Source organism: Dryas octopetala, chromosome 9 (genome assembly GCF_963921425.1).
Source record: "Dryas octopetala chromosome 9, drDryOcto1.1, whole genome shotgun sequence".
Lineage (NCBI taxonomy): Eukaryota > Viridiplantae > Streptophyta > Magnoliopsida > Rosales > Rosaceae > Dryas > Dryas octopetala.
The window spans coordinates 16,049,901-16,064,747 of NC_141374.1; the positions used below are offsets into that span (position 1 = coordinate 16,049,901).

A 14,847-nucleotide genomic window follows, 5' to 3' on the forward strand; every position below is an offset into this window, starting at 1 on the left:
TCATATCATGTGTTCCTTTCCTTTTGTGTTTGATACTTTGATAAAGGTCTTATGTGCATGTTTCTTGCTTATGAAGAACCAAACATAAAGTTTGACTCTGGCTTTCAAGAAGAAAAGCTTATCTTAAATGCTAAAGAAAGGAGGCCTTTAGCATTTAAGATAAGCCCCATATTCTATAACTGGTCTGGAACCCATAAGACACTGCTGGACATAGCTCTAAATGGAACCTACATTCAAGCATAAGTACACAATGAAAAAACTAAAAAAGCATAACAAATTTTAAGCTTAATTTGGTATGTTATACAGTACATGTTTCACCATTGATTGGAGAACTTACACAAAAAGGAGGGAAACCAGTATGGGTATTGGAGGAACCTGGAAATTTGTTCTTTGTGGACCAAAGCCAGATCTTGGAAACAGAGAAGCTCTCACCTTTATGCCTGCCACTGATTTTCTTTCCTTCCAAATTCTCATTAACTGAGAAGTTCCCATTGTGAGCTCCCTCTTTGACAAGCTCGACATCACTGCCTCCACCACAATCATGGGACAAGGCCACTTGCAGATTTGAATCACCAACCACATACTGATATGTACCCATTGAGTAACATCTCCTAGCATCCAAATTACAGCTACTGCTGGTCTCTCCCACTCTCCCTCCACTTTCTACTCCTTCATCTAAGCTTCTGAACTTTCCAAGTCTTACAGAAAAGACCCTCTTTTCACCAACAGCTTCCTCCATAGTTAAAGCTTTCTGACCACTTGAATACCTATTCTCTCCATCACTAACAAACCTATTTGACATTTCCCTAGTTTCCCTAGAATCATTAATATTGAAAACTGGGTTTTCCGAGAAAAGACCTGCAGAGCTCAAAAGGGTCCCTCTACAAAGAGGGCATGTTGAATTTGAAAGAAGCCAAGTGTCAATACAATCAATGTGAAAAGCATGACTACACATAGGAAGCAACCTCAGCTTGTCCTGATCAGAAAATTCACAAAGACAAACAGCACAATCAAATGGCTCCTTGGAACCCATAATGTCTTTACAGTAGAAAACAGGTAGAGAATCTACGACAGCTTGATCTAGGCCTGAGTCATGCAACCGAAAGAGCTGGTGAAGCTGCCTTTGAAGAGCACGAGACCCAGAGTTTTCTGGGTATCTATTGGATTGAAAGATTGACGAAGATGACCTCTTGATGAGAAATCTTAAGAGCAAATGGGCAAGACCAGAGATGAAAAAGATAACAGCTAGAATTACTATAACCAAAAGAAGTATTGGACTAATACTGCTAAGAGTTGATGATGGTGGGGTTGATTCCTGTCCACTATTAACGTTATCAGAAGGAACTGAAAACGAAGAAGGCGGTGGGTATAACAAATTACCATCTTTTTGCTTCAACCCATATGGAATTCTAGACATTTTAGGAGATGGGCAATCTCAAAATCAAAATTTTTTTATCAGGTTTTTCAGATTAGACACTGAATTCTTCAAGAAAATGCACAACTCACAACACAATCTTTCTTGCTTTGAGAGTACAATAGAAGAAATGGGTGGTGAGCAAACTAAAAGGTATGTAATGCTGACGTGAGAAAACTCACTTAATATGTGAGGAAAAAAAAAAAAAAACTTTCTTTGTGGTTAAAATTGAGAGAATAAAAATGGGTTCTTGAAAAATCATATATTCATATGGCTGGTAAAATTGCAAATTACCTACCCTTTTGACATGGAGGGTACGAATGGAACCATAATTAGAATTGCAGGGTCTTTGTTTGTTGATGATGGGGTCTGGACTGTCTGGTTTTGAATTCTCTTTGCGCCACAGAAGTACCACAAGAAAGGATTTTTAACTGAATTGTAACTTAATAAATGCAGAACTGCAGAAGGGCAAAGGTGGGTTAGGCTTGAAGTGACTCTGTGACTGTGAACTGTGAAGTATGAAGTATGAAAAGGCCAAGGGCAGTTGAGCCCATTGTGATGACAAAGACTCTCCAATGTGACCAAACGCTACAGGCCCAGAGCTATCAGTTCTGCACAAGGCACATATTGCTGAGCTCATTAGTGACCACAGTCATAGGTTTCAATTTTCATAAAACTGAAATTGTTTTTATACCATACCAGACAAGCCTTCAAGGCTTATAGACCTGTCTCCCTTATTTGGGATTCAGACATATGTCACTTATCTATTTAAATTTAGAAAGCTGAAAGAGGTCCACCACCACCCACCCAGTTTGATTGTACAAAGTGATCAGTGTAACTTCTTTTTCATGAGGTTAATCAAAATGACAATCCTTCAATGATGATATCCTATTCATTGCCTGCTAATCAGGCAATTTTCCATCAATCCTGGCATGAATGCAGTGGATCAACCACTTCTTGCTTTAAAATCTGAAAAGAGGGAAATGAATGATGGAAAATTCTAGAAATGCAAACGCTATATGGCATGTGGACTCACTGGTGACCCTTAGATTCAAACGGGTTCACTTTTTCCATCTTAGAGTGTATGTTTCTACCATTGGATATGTCTGTTATAGTACTCGCGTCCCACTGTAGCATTTCATATAAACGATCAGGCACAAATATGAAGTGGGTAAGTAACAAAATTGGTAAAAGGTTATGTATCCATGCAAATATACAACCGTACTGTATTGGGTCTGAGCCACAGTGACTACACAAGCTTTGTATCTATACACATTAGTGATTAGAACCTTGGCTCTGGTCAATCATGAAACGTGTAGATATGATGACAAAAAGGAAATCTCAAAGGTTGGACAAAAGCAGATGGTAGGGTCACATCACATTTGCTTTACCTTGCACGTATAGCATGATTGTATCCACTGAACACAGATAATAACTAATCGTGCTCTTGTAATACTCTAATGTGGTTTGACAATTCTGTGTGATGTTAGTTGATGGCCAACCAACAAACCAGTCAAAAGAGTTTTGTTGTGTGCATTGTGATGATGATGTTCAAAACCATGGCCAACCTTCCATGTCCAAATCACTCATCCTCTGTGCCAAGTTTGGACTCATTGTTAATTTTTTACACCTCTGGTTATCCATGACCGTGACTATATGATCGGTACAATCGCATAATTACATAAGCTAGAGGTTACACTACATGACGAATTCGGACATTTTTGGATCCTTTCTTAATTGCCAATATTTCCCAATTATTGCTTCTTGTTTTCCCTTTTGTTGTATGCAATGACACTTAAGGAGAAGATGCCGGCATCTTAGGGGTTAATAATTATCAGCAAATTCCAACAAGCTAGGAGATGTGAGATACCATCCATCTACAACATTAAATTTCAAGATCTTTCTCACTATGTGATTAATATGAATGCATACTATGTTCTACATAATGACTTCAGTATGCTTGAATCTGATTAGCAACAATATTTTCAATGTATAACAAAATTGATCTTGTGCATCTATCTCCTGATGATCTGATTTTAAAGATTTTAAAAGCTTCATATTGAAAGAGAACTCTCCAATTTGAATCTGTTCCATCAGTCTCTGAGAATTTGGTGAGAAATATTCAACCAAGTAGGTCTATTTAGTATTGACTGCATACATGGCCATGTATATGCCACCAACTTGTTCCCTAATCATGTGTTCATGTCATGACCATAGGTGCTGTTACCCAATTATAATTTTCATGTCAGATCACTCATATGAACAAGTCACAAGGCCACTCATTAACAGCATTGCAGTATAGAACAACTTGTGCATGAACATAATCGTCACAGGATATACAACTCCATCATTAAAGCCTAAATGAACATCATAGGATAACCCAAAAACAAAATACAACCATATATATAAGGCCATTGATGCTGAAGCAAACAAGAGCTACACCTTATGAAATGGTTCTCATGGATCAAAAGTTATAGATCTCTCCTCCTCCTCTCTTATTGACTTTATCATCACTGAAACTCGACTCATATTTGGCCTATCATTTGGAGAGGGATTTATGCACTTCAAGGCAACCTGCAACAAATTCACCATCCTTTCTTCACTAGCACCTTCTGAGATCAAGGCCCTGTCAAAGACTTCAACAGTCCACTCCTCTTTAACCACCGAGTGCACCCACCTCGGCAAATCAAACCCATTTTTCTGGACCAGCTTCCCGGTCAGAAGCTCAAGAAGAATCACACCAAAAGCATAAACATCATCCTTGAAGGTGCAATTTGCATGGCCTTTATTAGAATTACCAACTCCATTGTTGGGAGGTGTAAGGAATGGCTGGTCTTGATTTTCAACCTCCATTACACCATATTCACTGATGCACGGTTCCATGGTCATGCCAAACAAAATGTTCATGGACTTTAGGTTACCATGGGCAATACCATCTTCATGTAGCCCCCCATGCATGAATGCCAATGCCTCAGCAATGGTAGCTGCAACACTAAGTCTGCTTCCCCAATCAAATATTTGGCCATTTAGGGAACCTGTGACCAGAAAAAAAGATGCATACAAATAATCAGTATGTTATTTCCTGCCCCAAACTTCTATTCAGTACCATTTTCTGTCCTACCATAAAGTTTTGTTGTAGCATACCACCAATTTATCTAACCATAGGATTTGTAGTTTTTTGTTGTATTCCTATACTACAGAGGTACTAAACTAGGACTTCAAATCAACTTGAATTGGACATTGAGTTTGAGAGTCTAAAGCAGTACTAAGTTGCATGCTTTTAGTGATTAATTTTATCTGAAAACTCTGAATTTGGCTCACATTCCAGATTCTACAATATATGTGTATGTAGCAAAAGATAATAGATTAAAACGTGCTTACCATGTAGAAGCTTAAAGAGATTGCCATTAGGCTGATATTCATAAACCAAGAGCTTCTCTTGTCTGGAACAATAAAATGCAACTGCCGGCAAGACATTGGGACACATGACTTGATCGATTTTTTTCATCCTACTCTGGAAATCTTCACTCGAAATCCCGCAATTCCTGATCCTCTTCACAACCAAGTTAACCCCACCATCAAGCATGACTTTGTAGAGGCTTCCATGCTTTCCTCTTCCAAGCAATTCAGCCGGAGCTCGCAGCAACTCCTCAAAAGTAAGCCCCCTCAGCAAAGGACTGGTGAGAACCACAAGTGGTGGAACCATTTCACTTTCAACAGATGTTAATGAATACTCTGCTGTCTTACCTCCACCAGTCTTGGACTGATCACTAGAAGTAATGGTGCTAGGCACAGTGCTAGCAGTATCAGCTGCCACAATATTCCTCTTTCTAGCTTTTGCATTTTCTTCTCTGGGCTTTTTTTTGATGAAAAAATTATAGGCAAATAACAACATAACAACAAGGCCAAGTATTACATAACCCGAGAATATAAGAATCCTTTCACTTGAGAACTTTTTTGTTTTCTTCACTGGCATTGATGTTGGCACTGGTGGGCAGACATCATTCAGGGGTTTTCCACACAGCTTAGGATTATCTGAAAAGCTGTCTTTAGTGAACTGGCCTTTGACATCAGGAATTGGACCGCTAAACTTGTTGTTGGAGACATTGAACTCCTTAAGATTGGAGAAATTAAAATCTGGGATCTGTCCTTCAAGTTGATTGTTTTGAGCAAGGAAAGATATCAAGCCTGAAATCTTTGGCAGATCAGGAAGCTCACCAAAGAAGTTATTATTGGATATTATTATTGGATATATCAAACCTCTTCAAATTACTTAACTGAGAGAGAGACTGAGGAAGGTCACCAGAGAACTGATTCCCACTCAAATACAAGTGGGTCAAATCTTTGCAATTTGCAATGTCTTCTGAGAGCAGTCCAGTGATGTTGTTGTTTTTCAGACTCAGAACAATAAGAGACTTTGCCATGCAAACAGAGCTTGCATGAAGAACTCCGGTAAGATTAGACATTTCAAGAATTATCTTCCTCACAGAATTTGACTGCTTATCGCAGACCACACCCACCCATTTGTCTTTGCAGGGGTCTGAACTCATGTTCCAACCCCATTTTCTATCTCTTACTGCATTGCCTGGTGAAAGTTTGTCCATGAATTGCACCAGCGCTTGCTTCACCTCTTGTTCTTCTGAATCTGCCATTGGAAAGATGAGGAAGATCACAATGGCGAGTACCCAAATGGGAATACGATCCATTTTTTGATGTACAAGAAGTGTCTTTGTGAAAAATGGCTCTGAAGTTTGTATTCCTTTTTATGAAGTGTGCTTTATTGATTGGAACTGCAAAACAAGAAGAAAAGTAACAATTTTGATGTTGCAGCTGGAATCACTTGGTGCCAATTGGCTGATACTGACAAAGGGTTTGAAATATTCTCTCTGTGTATGCTCATAACTCATAAGGACTAGCTGAAATGAGCCCCATAACACACGGCAAGAATTTTAAAATTCTGCCGGCAGTTTGAAACAGTCCCATTTGTTGATGGCATGTCCTTCTCAATAGTCTTTCTACAATTAAGAGTGTTTGATAATATCATATATTAATCATCACATATTGTCTGTCATGGTGTCTCATAAAGACTCTCCAGGGGTGGTCAAATTCTACACAACTGTAATTTCCTTACAGATATATGCCATCTGGTAGGATATCAATTAATCATCATAGATAATACACTGCTTTGTTGACTGACAATATGTAAAAATAACCAGCTTTGCCCTCTCAGAGATGGAGTGAACCCATATGAACCTTTTTACCCTACCAATGCCTAGTCAAAAGGCTGAACAACTCGTACCCAAATAGACTGCAGAATAGTCATTTGTAATAAAAAAAAAGGTAATATAATGGAGTTTAAGAACTTTTGTATTAGACCGTAATATACGACCTCTCTCTCTCTCTCATAACATGTATGCGAGTCCTATTGCATGACATTGGATCCCATATTATATGCAAATTTTGAGAGAGGTTATATATGATAGGTTCGTATGAGAACTTTTGCTCAAGAGACTGAACTGCTAGAATCTGTCAAATATTTTAATCTATCTACAATTAGATCCTTAACTTTTGAATTAGACAATAATTAATTAATTAATTAATTGATTAATTAAAGAAGGTATAGATTCATTGTGACAGTGTTGCTAGCTTGGTGTATCCTAGTGACCCGGTTCAGTTGAAGCCAAGTCAACTAAGCCATCGATGTACATGGCACATCCGCACATGTCACAAGAAGGTATCATTCTCTCCCTTATTATCATGCACATTGGACAAACACCTAACTGAGTAGAGTGATCTATAATCATCACTTGGTTGGGTTGAGGACCTCGAAGTGGATTTACAAGAGAAAATGAAAACGTAACCAATCATGTTGGCTTTAATGTTTAAAATACAAGTGCGAGAAAGAAACTTGCATAGAACGGACAAATACGCCTTGCTAGCTCGAAAGTCTCTAGTCTCTACCAAACCTCTTTAATTAACACCAGGGTTTTGGCAGAAGAGTAATTCAAATATTTCCATTCGACCCAAAAAAAAGACATCGACACATTGCCTTGATAAATGACAAATGGAAGAATGAAAGATCAGCTACCTAAAGAATTTATATGCATCTCATAAACTTTGAAAGAACACATAAAATAGATGCGTCTATTATTTCTTCTTTTTCTTCTTTCCACTTGATTCTTCGTACGACTAAAATAATTCAGTGACCACATCGGAAGTAAATTATTTGACATAATTCATGAATTTTTTACAAGCAAAAGAAATCTAGTCATACAGATATTGGTAGTAACATAATTAAAATGGTAAACATGTAATGGGGGTTTTGCTGCTGATGCTATAAGTGCGTTTGTAATCATAGATAAAGTACCCCCTGCAGTTCACTATGGGTCTGCATGTCCAGCAATTTCATCATCACTTGAATCACTTTCCTCCTCACTAATGTTTTCATCACCACTCTCCTCATCTGGTGTTGGATTGGTAATATGCTCCTTCTTTGCATATCTCTCACAGTACTCTGTCCCCAAATCACAGTGAAAATGTATATAAAAACTGAATACTTTTGCGATAAACCAAAAATCCACGAGATTATGTACTAATTATTAACCCAATTCTTACTAGCTTATGCTGTGTGAGAAGTTTCAACGAAGAATAACTTATAAAAGCACTCCCTGTATAACATCTTTGAAATTGAAGGAACCAATTAACTGTAAAAACTTATTTCTACTTAAGTGATGGTCCATTGGAATAAAATTGAAAAGAAGTCCAAGACAAAATCAAGGGCAAAATGTTGCATACAAAGCAATAGGCAGAAAGCATCTAACTTAGGAACTATAGAGAGACCAATGATTAGCGCAGTCATGGACCATCTTGCAGAAATCATACTATCCTATCATAGCTTTGAGATGCAATTTGAATTCCAACTCTAGAGACAGTCAAAAAGACCAGGAAAAAGTTGGGAGAGTATGAAATTATCCAATTATAAGTTTTTTATCAAGAGCTCATACACACATGCACATGTTTGGAAGGTCCATCTCCCAAGTTATCTATGCCATTGTTGAGAGAGTTTGCAGAAAAATTTCAAAATTTTAAGCAGGCATTGTGTTCTATAATTTGAGGGTACTTACTGAAAGAATCATTGAATAATTACAGAAAAAGTTTACCTTTCACTTTCTGATCATACAGTTTTCGGTCCTTCATCATCAATGAGGCTGCATCACCATTGAGTGGATCTGAAGGATTTGGATAAAGCAACAGTTGTGGAAGGAAAACTTCAAAAACATTTAAAAGGTCTGCAGCAAGAACAGTGGTTATATATGTGAGAATCCAAGCAAATCCAAACGGAACAAAGAAAAAAAGAAGAGAAGGAGGTAAAACCAGAATAGTAGAGTTAAACATCACTGACTCATGCAAGAGTCAGTGATGTTGTGCTATATGTGAGAGTACAGTAATACAAAGCCAATGTATTTCAGCAGTGTATTGGAAAATGAGACTCAGAAATTGTGCTAAAATGGACTGATCATTACCGAACATTGGACTCCATGATTGGTTAATTACATCTAAGCAGACAGAACCAGATCTGCAATTACAGGAGAAACAAAACAAAACAGTCAGTTCATAGAAGATTAAAACCAATAAACAATTACTCAAATACCAGCTACTCACTAAAAAGATAAGAAAGAAATTATATTGTCAATGCCACAAACTTATTCAAAGCATTGGATAATCAGCGACAGTATTACTGCATTGTAACTTGTAAGTAAACTTAACATTTCCGACTTTATTGACCCATTGTGCCAGCTATGGGTAGTAGTTTAAACTTAAAAGTTTTTAGAGCAGATAATGCTAATTGGATGTAATGAGAGATGAGTTTGCTTTTGAAACTGCAGAATGCTCACAGCTCATCAACATTAGGGTGGAAAATCTTGTTCATGAAGCCAATAGAAGGAGACTTGTATGGGTAAGCATCGGGAAGCTCAACACGGATTTTCCAAACCCCACCTTCATAAAGGCCTGCAACCACATAGACTATATTAAACCACAATATTGAAATTTTAAACAATGTCTAGAAAAAGGCTATTAGAGCATCAGCTGACAAAAGAGTAATGGAAATAAAAGAAGCATTAGTTTCTAAAATGCATTTACCATCTAAAAGCAAAGTATAATTAATTCTACCAAAAGACGAACAAAGACGAACAAAGATGAAAAACTTGATAAAATTTGAGTGATCATTGCAATCACAGAGACTTATATCATATTTTGTAATGAAGAATATATAATCATATGGGAAACTATATGTAATGAACAAGTATAAGCATGGGTGTGAAGACAATACTTTCTTTTGGACCATGGAATTCCACATTGAATTCATTAAGCCCATCATTTATCGTCTCCACATTATAGTCACTCATCATCCTGAAAAACATGAAAGAAATGTCCCAAAGAAAATCATTATCCATAAATTTAGCATGGGAAGTGAAGTTGCAAAATGAAGGCAAAGAAAAGCATTAGAAAATGTTCTAAAGCTTTATACTGTACCAGAGAGGAAGGCAGCAACATGATTTAAAATACTTGTACCAACAAGACTACAGATACCCATTTGGTAAACCCAAGGGAGAAATCAAATCTTAAGAAACATAAGACCCAGATCACAAAGGTTAGAGATATGATAGTAACCAACAACTTACAATTTCATGACATCCATCTCTCTCCTCTTGCTTGGAGAAGACATGTTAACTTAATCAAATTGAATTCCCACACCTGCCACAAATATATCAAGGAAATCAACTGTTTCAGAAAATAAGTTTGAATTAAAACCATAGTATGGAACATAAGAATATCATATAATAGTTGAAGTTAAAATAGTTTAATATACGAGAAAAATCATACACTGTCCTTCCAGAAATCTGCAAGATGCAATACGTGGTGAAGAGAAGCGAAACTAACGAAAACCTCAGACGTTATTTGCTTTCCAAAACCAGGACGATGGGAAACACTTAACTGTAGATTCAAAAAAACATAATTAGTAAGATGCTACACAAATTTGAAAGTCTAAATAACATGTAACATTTGTAGAATAGGACCTATGTAATAACCTTCGAATAGGTGATGGTTATTACATGCTATTCCATCACCATTATAGAATAGGACCTATGTAACATTTGTAACTATTACCAGCCTAAATATGAAACACTTCATTCTGTTTGGAACTTTATACTCAATGGATGATGCAGCAGAAAGAAAACCACCTCAATCCAAAACAAACCAAAGTTCTTCCATGCGTTAATTCAGTAGTGCCAACCAATAGGGACAAACAAAGTAGACAAACCAAAATGATTTTGGAATTTACAAATTTCCCTAGGTGCAATTTAAGGTCACCAAACCATCTTCCAACTGGCAGGTGAAGCTTGTCAATACAAAAATTCAGACTGGTAAACTAACAGTATATCCTTGAAAGCTGAAAAACAAAGTTTAAAGCCTTCAGACACTGCTTATGATATAAACAAATCTTTTGTTACAGGTCCTAATAGCATCATACAACTATGTCATCAGATTACAGAACCTAATGCACTTCCGGTCAGATGCCTCCCCATCAAGTACAAACTAAGGCCCTACCCTTAAAATGGTATGTACCTCCTCTTACAGTTGGACTATAACATGCTATCATCAAAAGGACTAGTTCAACTTGTATGGTTGGACAACAAATCAGTTCCTAAGCCTCTAAAGCCTCTAACACTGCTTAACCTTCATCATTTACCATAATTGGGCAGGCAAAGTTTCTGCTCACCGTAATCCAATATACTATAATGTTGAAGCTACACATTTATCATCTGAAAGTTTGCTTATGCAAGCATATTTGACAATTGACAAAAATAGAAATACCCCTGAATTGTACATAAAAATGAAAGATCACACTCATAGGACAATCTTAAACTCCACAACAGCAATTAAAGCTGTAATGGGTCATCACAATATGATCAAAAAATTGCAATGCGACTGTCTAATCCACAATATGCCCCTCAATAAAGTCAAGGATGACAACAGTAAAACTTTGAGCAACAATGCGTTCAATACCAAATGCACTGAAAAAAGCAAAGATTACAAATTTCCTTCCTTCTTAACCATGTCTTTGACATCCCCAGTTTAAGGCATATGACCCCCAAAAAACAAAAGTGTCTAAAAAAACCGACACTAGAAGTTCGTCATTCAAGGTCAAAAGTGCTGTGAAGTCTAAACATTCTGCGTTTAAGCTGTTAAGCTGTAATCATATTAAGATCTACGGCCAACCCAGACAACCATAAACGAAGAATAAAGAAAAGCTTTGCTCTTTTACATTGCTAATAAAGAAAATACAGAGAAAATGAAAACTGGGTATCTTACAAGAGCTACTCATTTAACGGGTCGACCCTTGTCTTGTCTGATTGGAGATTCGCGAGAACCAAACAGAAAAAGGAGATGGGGAAAAACGAGAAAATCAATTGGAGAAGAAGACGATGAAACTACGGAGGCAGAAAAAGGGAGAGAGTTCGGGGTGAAATGGTGAATGTCGACACATTCAGAGCACGTGTTTAAATGCGAGAGTTATTACGTGGCAAGCAAGACTTGAGGTGGTCTAAATTTAAGTAATTATGTGGTTGCTAAATAATTTAATTGATAATTACCGAGTAAAAATAATTTATTTGCCAATAACTTATTTATGGTTTCTTATCCAATTACGTTTTCCTTTTTGTTGGTCATTGAAGGATTACTCTTTTTTCCTGATTTAAAAGAAAAAACTACAACTTTTTCTTAAATATATTTTACCCTTTTTTTCAGTGAAAATGGACTTCATAGATGAGATAACCATTTATATCATTATATTTGGTATAATGGAAAAATTGGTAGATTCTGAGTTCTGACCAAAATAACAAAAGGAAACATTGGTAGATTGGAATCGACATTATTTGTTAGTTGTTACTATATATAATTTGGGAACAATATTTCCATTCTCCAAAATAATGGGATGAGCCTTTTTGAATTAGAAGCAAAGAATGTGACATACATTCTAACCATTAAAAAAAAAAATAATAAAAATTCCAAGAGGAGAGTCAAATTTGAAACCTCTCCTAGTTAGTAAATCCCTTGTTGGAGCATATCCCTTGCTACAAAATATTATACTTTTGAAAGAGGGGAAGAAGTGAAAAAGCAAAAGGCACCGTTTGTATTAACCAAGAAAAGTTAAAAACAATAAAGCTATATGTTAGAATCTTAGCAAACCATGGAAGCAAATTCAAGCAATCCATGATGGGCTAGGGAACAAAGTAGGTTTTCATTTTTGGTAAACCCTCCAAAAACTGTACCAACTAAAGGGTCATACGAACCTTCATAATTTAATGCAGTTGTAGGTGGTTGGTGGCTTACAATTAGTGTGAAGGCAAACATGGGTGATAGAGAGCCAGAGACAAGGGATTGGGATTGTTATTTATTTAGCCCAGAAGTAATAGGATTCATGTATCACGTAATAATTGCTTCTACTACATGATTTCGCTTCAAAATGAATGAAACAGCATTGTATATGTAATAATGAAACAATAACATGAAATAAGTTATCAGTAGTTCAATTAACTTGATTTCCATGGATTCTCCCCATAGTAGTATGCACTGCCAACCATAAGAGCTACTGTGGCACCTTGCATGACCACACGAGCTCTCATTAGCTTCTGCCCCAACTGAGAATTGCCTTGCCTGAAACTGATTAATCCCGCCGTCAGCACACCAGCAGTCAAAAACGCCCCTGAAAAGTTCAGTTCTATAAGATTAACAGAAATGGTATGGATTAAAATGAAAAGTACAAGTAAAACAAGGATGTTCAAGATCATCAGAAAGTCAGCTTTGGAAGTAGAAAATTATCTGCGCAAGTAATTTTGAAAGACATGCAGCAGAAAAATGATCAGACAACCAACCAACTCAAGACTGAAACACCATGCAAGCACAATCCCTGCATGAATAAGAGCATAAGCATTTCAACCTGTAGCCATTCGAAACTAACAGCTACAGATTCTTAGAAAATCTTCTTCTGCATTCTTCCAAATTCTTCAAAAAATAATGAGCCAAACTCCAAAATCCAAATACTACACCTAACTTGGCTGTAGCACTACTGCTTGTAGGCTGTAAGCAACTCTCTAACTGTCTCACAATACACCATGATATCAACAAGATAACAACTTTGTTTCCCACATGCCTCTATAGAGTCTAGACACTAAAATGAAAGTAAGAGGGGATCCAGAAAGAAAATCAATTTGACATCATTTTAGTTCCTAATTATCAAACTAAAGTATTTAAACACTCATTGGCTATAACCATACACAAAAGAGAACAAATACTTTTTTCTTTTCCAAGAAAAAGTTCAAAGGAAACAAATAGGGAGGCATGAAGTCCAGAACTTAAAAATACACATTGCACAAGCCTTCCAAACAGAAATTCATCCTCCTCATCCCAACCTAAAAAGTTCCTCCAAAATTAAAATCCCAATGCATCTCATTCTATTCCACGAAATCCACTGCACACACATCTCCAATTGTTGTAATCTCTATTACCAGAGTTTGCTAGTACCCAAGTGACTTCAACCCCGCAATCTACAAAGCATTTGTCCATAGCACACTTACATATTCTCTTACTTTTTCCCTCACTTTCTCATTTTGTAAGACAACAATGATCATTAGTCTAAACCTGATTGAATATCAAGTTTGGAGCCAGAAAGGAGCAACACTCATCGATTACGCATACTAACAGAAGTCTCATGCCTAACCTTTTTCCAGGTCACCACGCTAATCAAAAAGAACCCTAATGATGTCATAATGACAAAACTTTCTTGCATCCTGCTTAAGAGGCATAGTTTTTACGGTAATATATATTAAACAAACCTTCTTTGTAAAATAAATACGTAGCTACTGCACCGGATACTCATACTACAAACCAAAACCAAAACCAATTATTAGTTTGATTTAATTTTTTTCCGCTATAAAATATTAAAAAAAAATTCCAATACCATATAATCCCAAATCCACCAAAAATTTAAACAATACGTGGGTAAAACTCACCAAAAACCAAACTTTACTCTCACACACACATAATCAAAACCAAACTAATCCTCAAAAATTCGAACAAACAAATTCTATCAAATAATGGAGGAATCGAAAAGGAAGATTACCAACTGGTACAAAAGGGTTTCTGACCCGCTTCTTCTCCACAAAGAACTCTTCTAAACTGGGATCAACCTCACCCATCTTCTCCATATAAATAAATGTCAGTCGCAGAGAAAATGGTTCGGACTTCCGAACCCGAATGAATTTGAAACTGGGAGTGGAAGGAGAAGTAATTAGAGACGGTGAAACCGTGAAAGTCGAAGAAAATGGAATAGTGCACCGACGGGCGGTCGGGCGGGTAGTACTTTTGGG

The 14,847-nt window shown here is 36.7% G+C and overlaps 2 protein-coding genes and 2 pseudogenes across 4 annotated transcripts; all 4 read right to left on the minus strand.

Annotated features, from left to right (window-relative positions):
• Nucleotides 1-257: 257 nt before the first annotated feature.
• LOC147274811 (RING-H2 finger protein ATL46 pseudogene) lies at nt 258-1,879 on the minus strand (annotated as a pseudogene).
• A 1,992-nt stretch (nt 1,880-3,871) lies between these two features.
• On the minus strand, nt 3,872-6,135 carry LOC147274812 (putative inactive receptor kinase At2g26730; annotated as a pseudogene). The gene is made up of 2 exons (XR_015124174.1): nt 4,796-6,135; nt 3,872-4,449 (listed from the first exon to the last, which is right to left on the minus strand). The product of XR_015124174.1 is annotated as a putative inactive receptor kinase At2g26730 (transcript).
• Nucleotides 6,136-7,537: 1,402 nt separating this feature from the next.
• Nucleotides 7,538-11,953, minus strand: LOC147274813 (ubiquitin-conjugating enzyme E2-23 kDa-like). Of its 2 annotated transcripts, none has more exons than XM_086256125.1 (8): nt 11,792-11,953; nt 10,301-10,411; nt 10,099-10,171; nt 9,747-9,826; nt 9,310-9,424; nt 8,938-8,990; nt 8,575-8,703; nt 7,538-7,928 (listed from the first exon to the last, which is right to left on the minus strand). In XM_086256125.1, the coding sequence occupies exons 3-8, from the start codon at nt 10,140-10,142 to the stop codon at nt 7,795-7,797; spliced, it is 555 nt and encodes a 184-aa protein (XP_086112251.1). In that variant the 5' UTR covers nt 10,143-10,171; nt 10,301-10,411; nt 11,792-11,953; the 3' UTR covers nt 7,538-7,794. The 2 variants fall into 2 exon arrangements, with proteins under 2 accessions (XP_086112251.1, XP_086112250.1); XM_086256124.1 differs by having other exon boundaries at nt 10,099-10,198.
• Nucleotides 11,954-12,840: 887 nt separating this feature from the next.
• LOC147274814 (RING-H2 finger protein ATL48-like) lies at nt 12,841-14,803 on the minus strand. The gene is made up of 2 exons (XM_086256126.1): nt 14,601-14,803; nt 12,841-13,184 (listed from the first exon to the last, which is right to left on the minus strand). The coding sequence occupies exons 1-2, from the start codon at nt 14,683-14,685 to the stop codon at nt 13,012-13,014; spliced, it is 258 nt and encodes an 85-aa protein (XP_086112252.1). The 5' UTR covers nt 14,686-14,803; the 3' UTR covers nt 12,841-13,011.
• Between the last annotated feature and the right edge of the window lie 44 nt (nt 14,804-14,847).

Excerpts from the sequence above, each read along its gene's own strand:
- LOC147274814 (XM_086256126.1), bottom strand. The coding sequence starts at position 14,685 with ATGGAGAAGATGGGTGAGGTTGATCCCAGTTTAGAAGAGTTCTTTGTG. Across the intron at positions 13,185-14,600 it reads AAACCCTTTTGTACCAGTTG|GGGCGTTTTTGACTGCTGGT; the intron begins GTAATCTTCCTT and ends TGAACTTTTCAG.
- LOC147274813 (XM_086256125.1), bottom strand. The coding sequence starts at position 10,142 with ATGTCTTCTCCAAGCAAGAGGAGAGAGATGGATGTCATGAAATT. Across the intron at positions 9,827-10,098 it reads GAGATGGATGTCATGAAATT|GATGATGAGTGACTATAATG; the intron begins GTAAGTTGTTGG and ends CATGTTTTTCAG. Across the intron at positions 7,929-8,574 it reads GTATGATCAGAAAGTGAAAG|AGTACTGTGAGAGATATGCA; the intron begins GTAAACTTTTTC and ends ATTTGGGGACAG.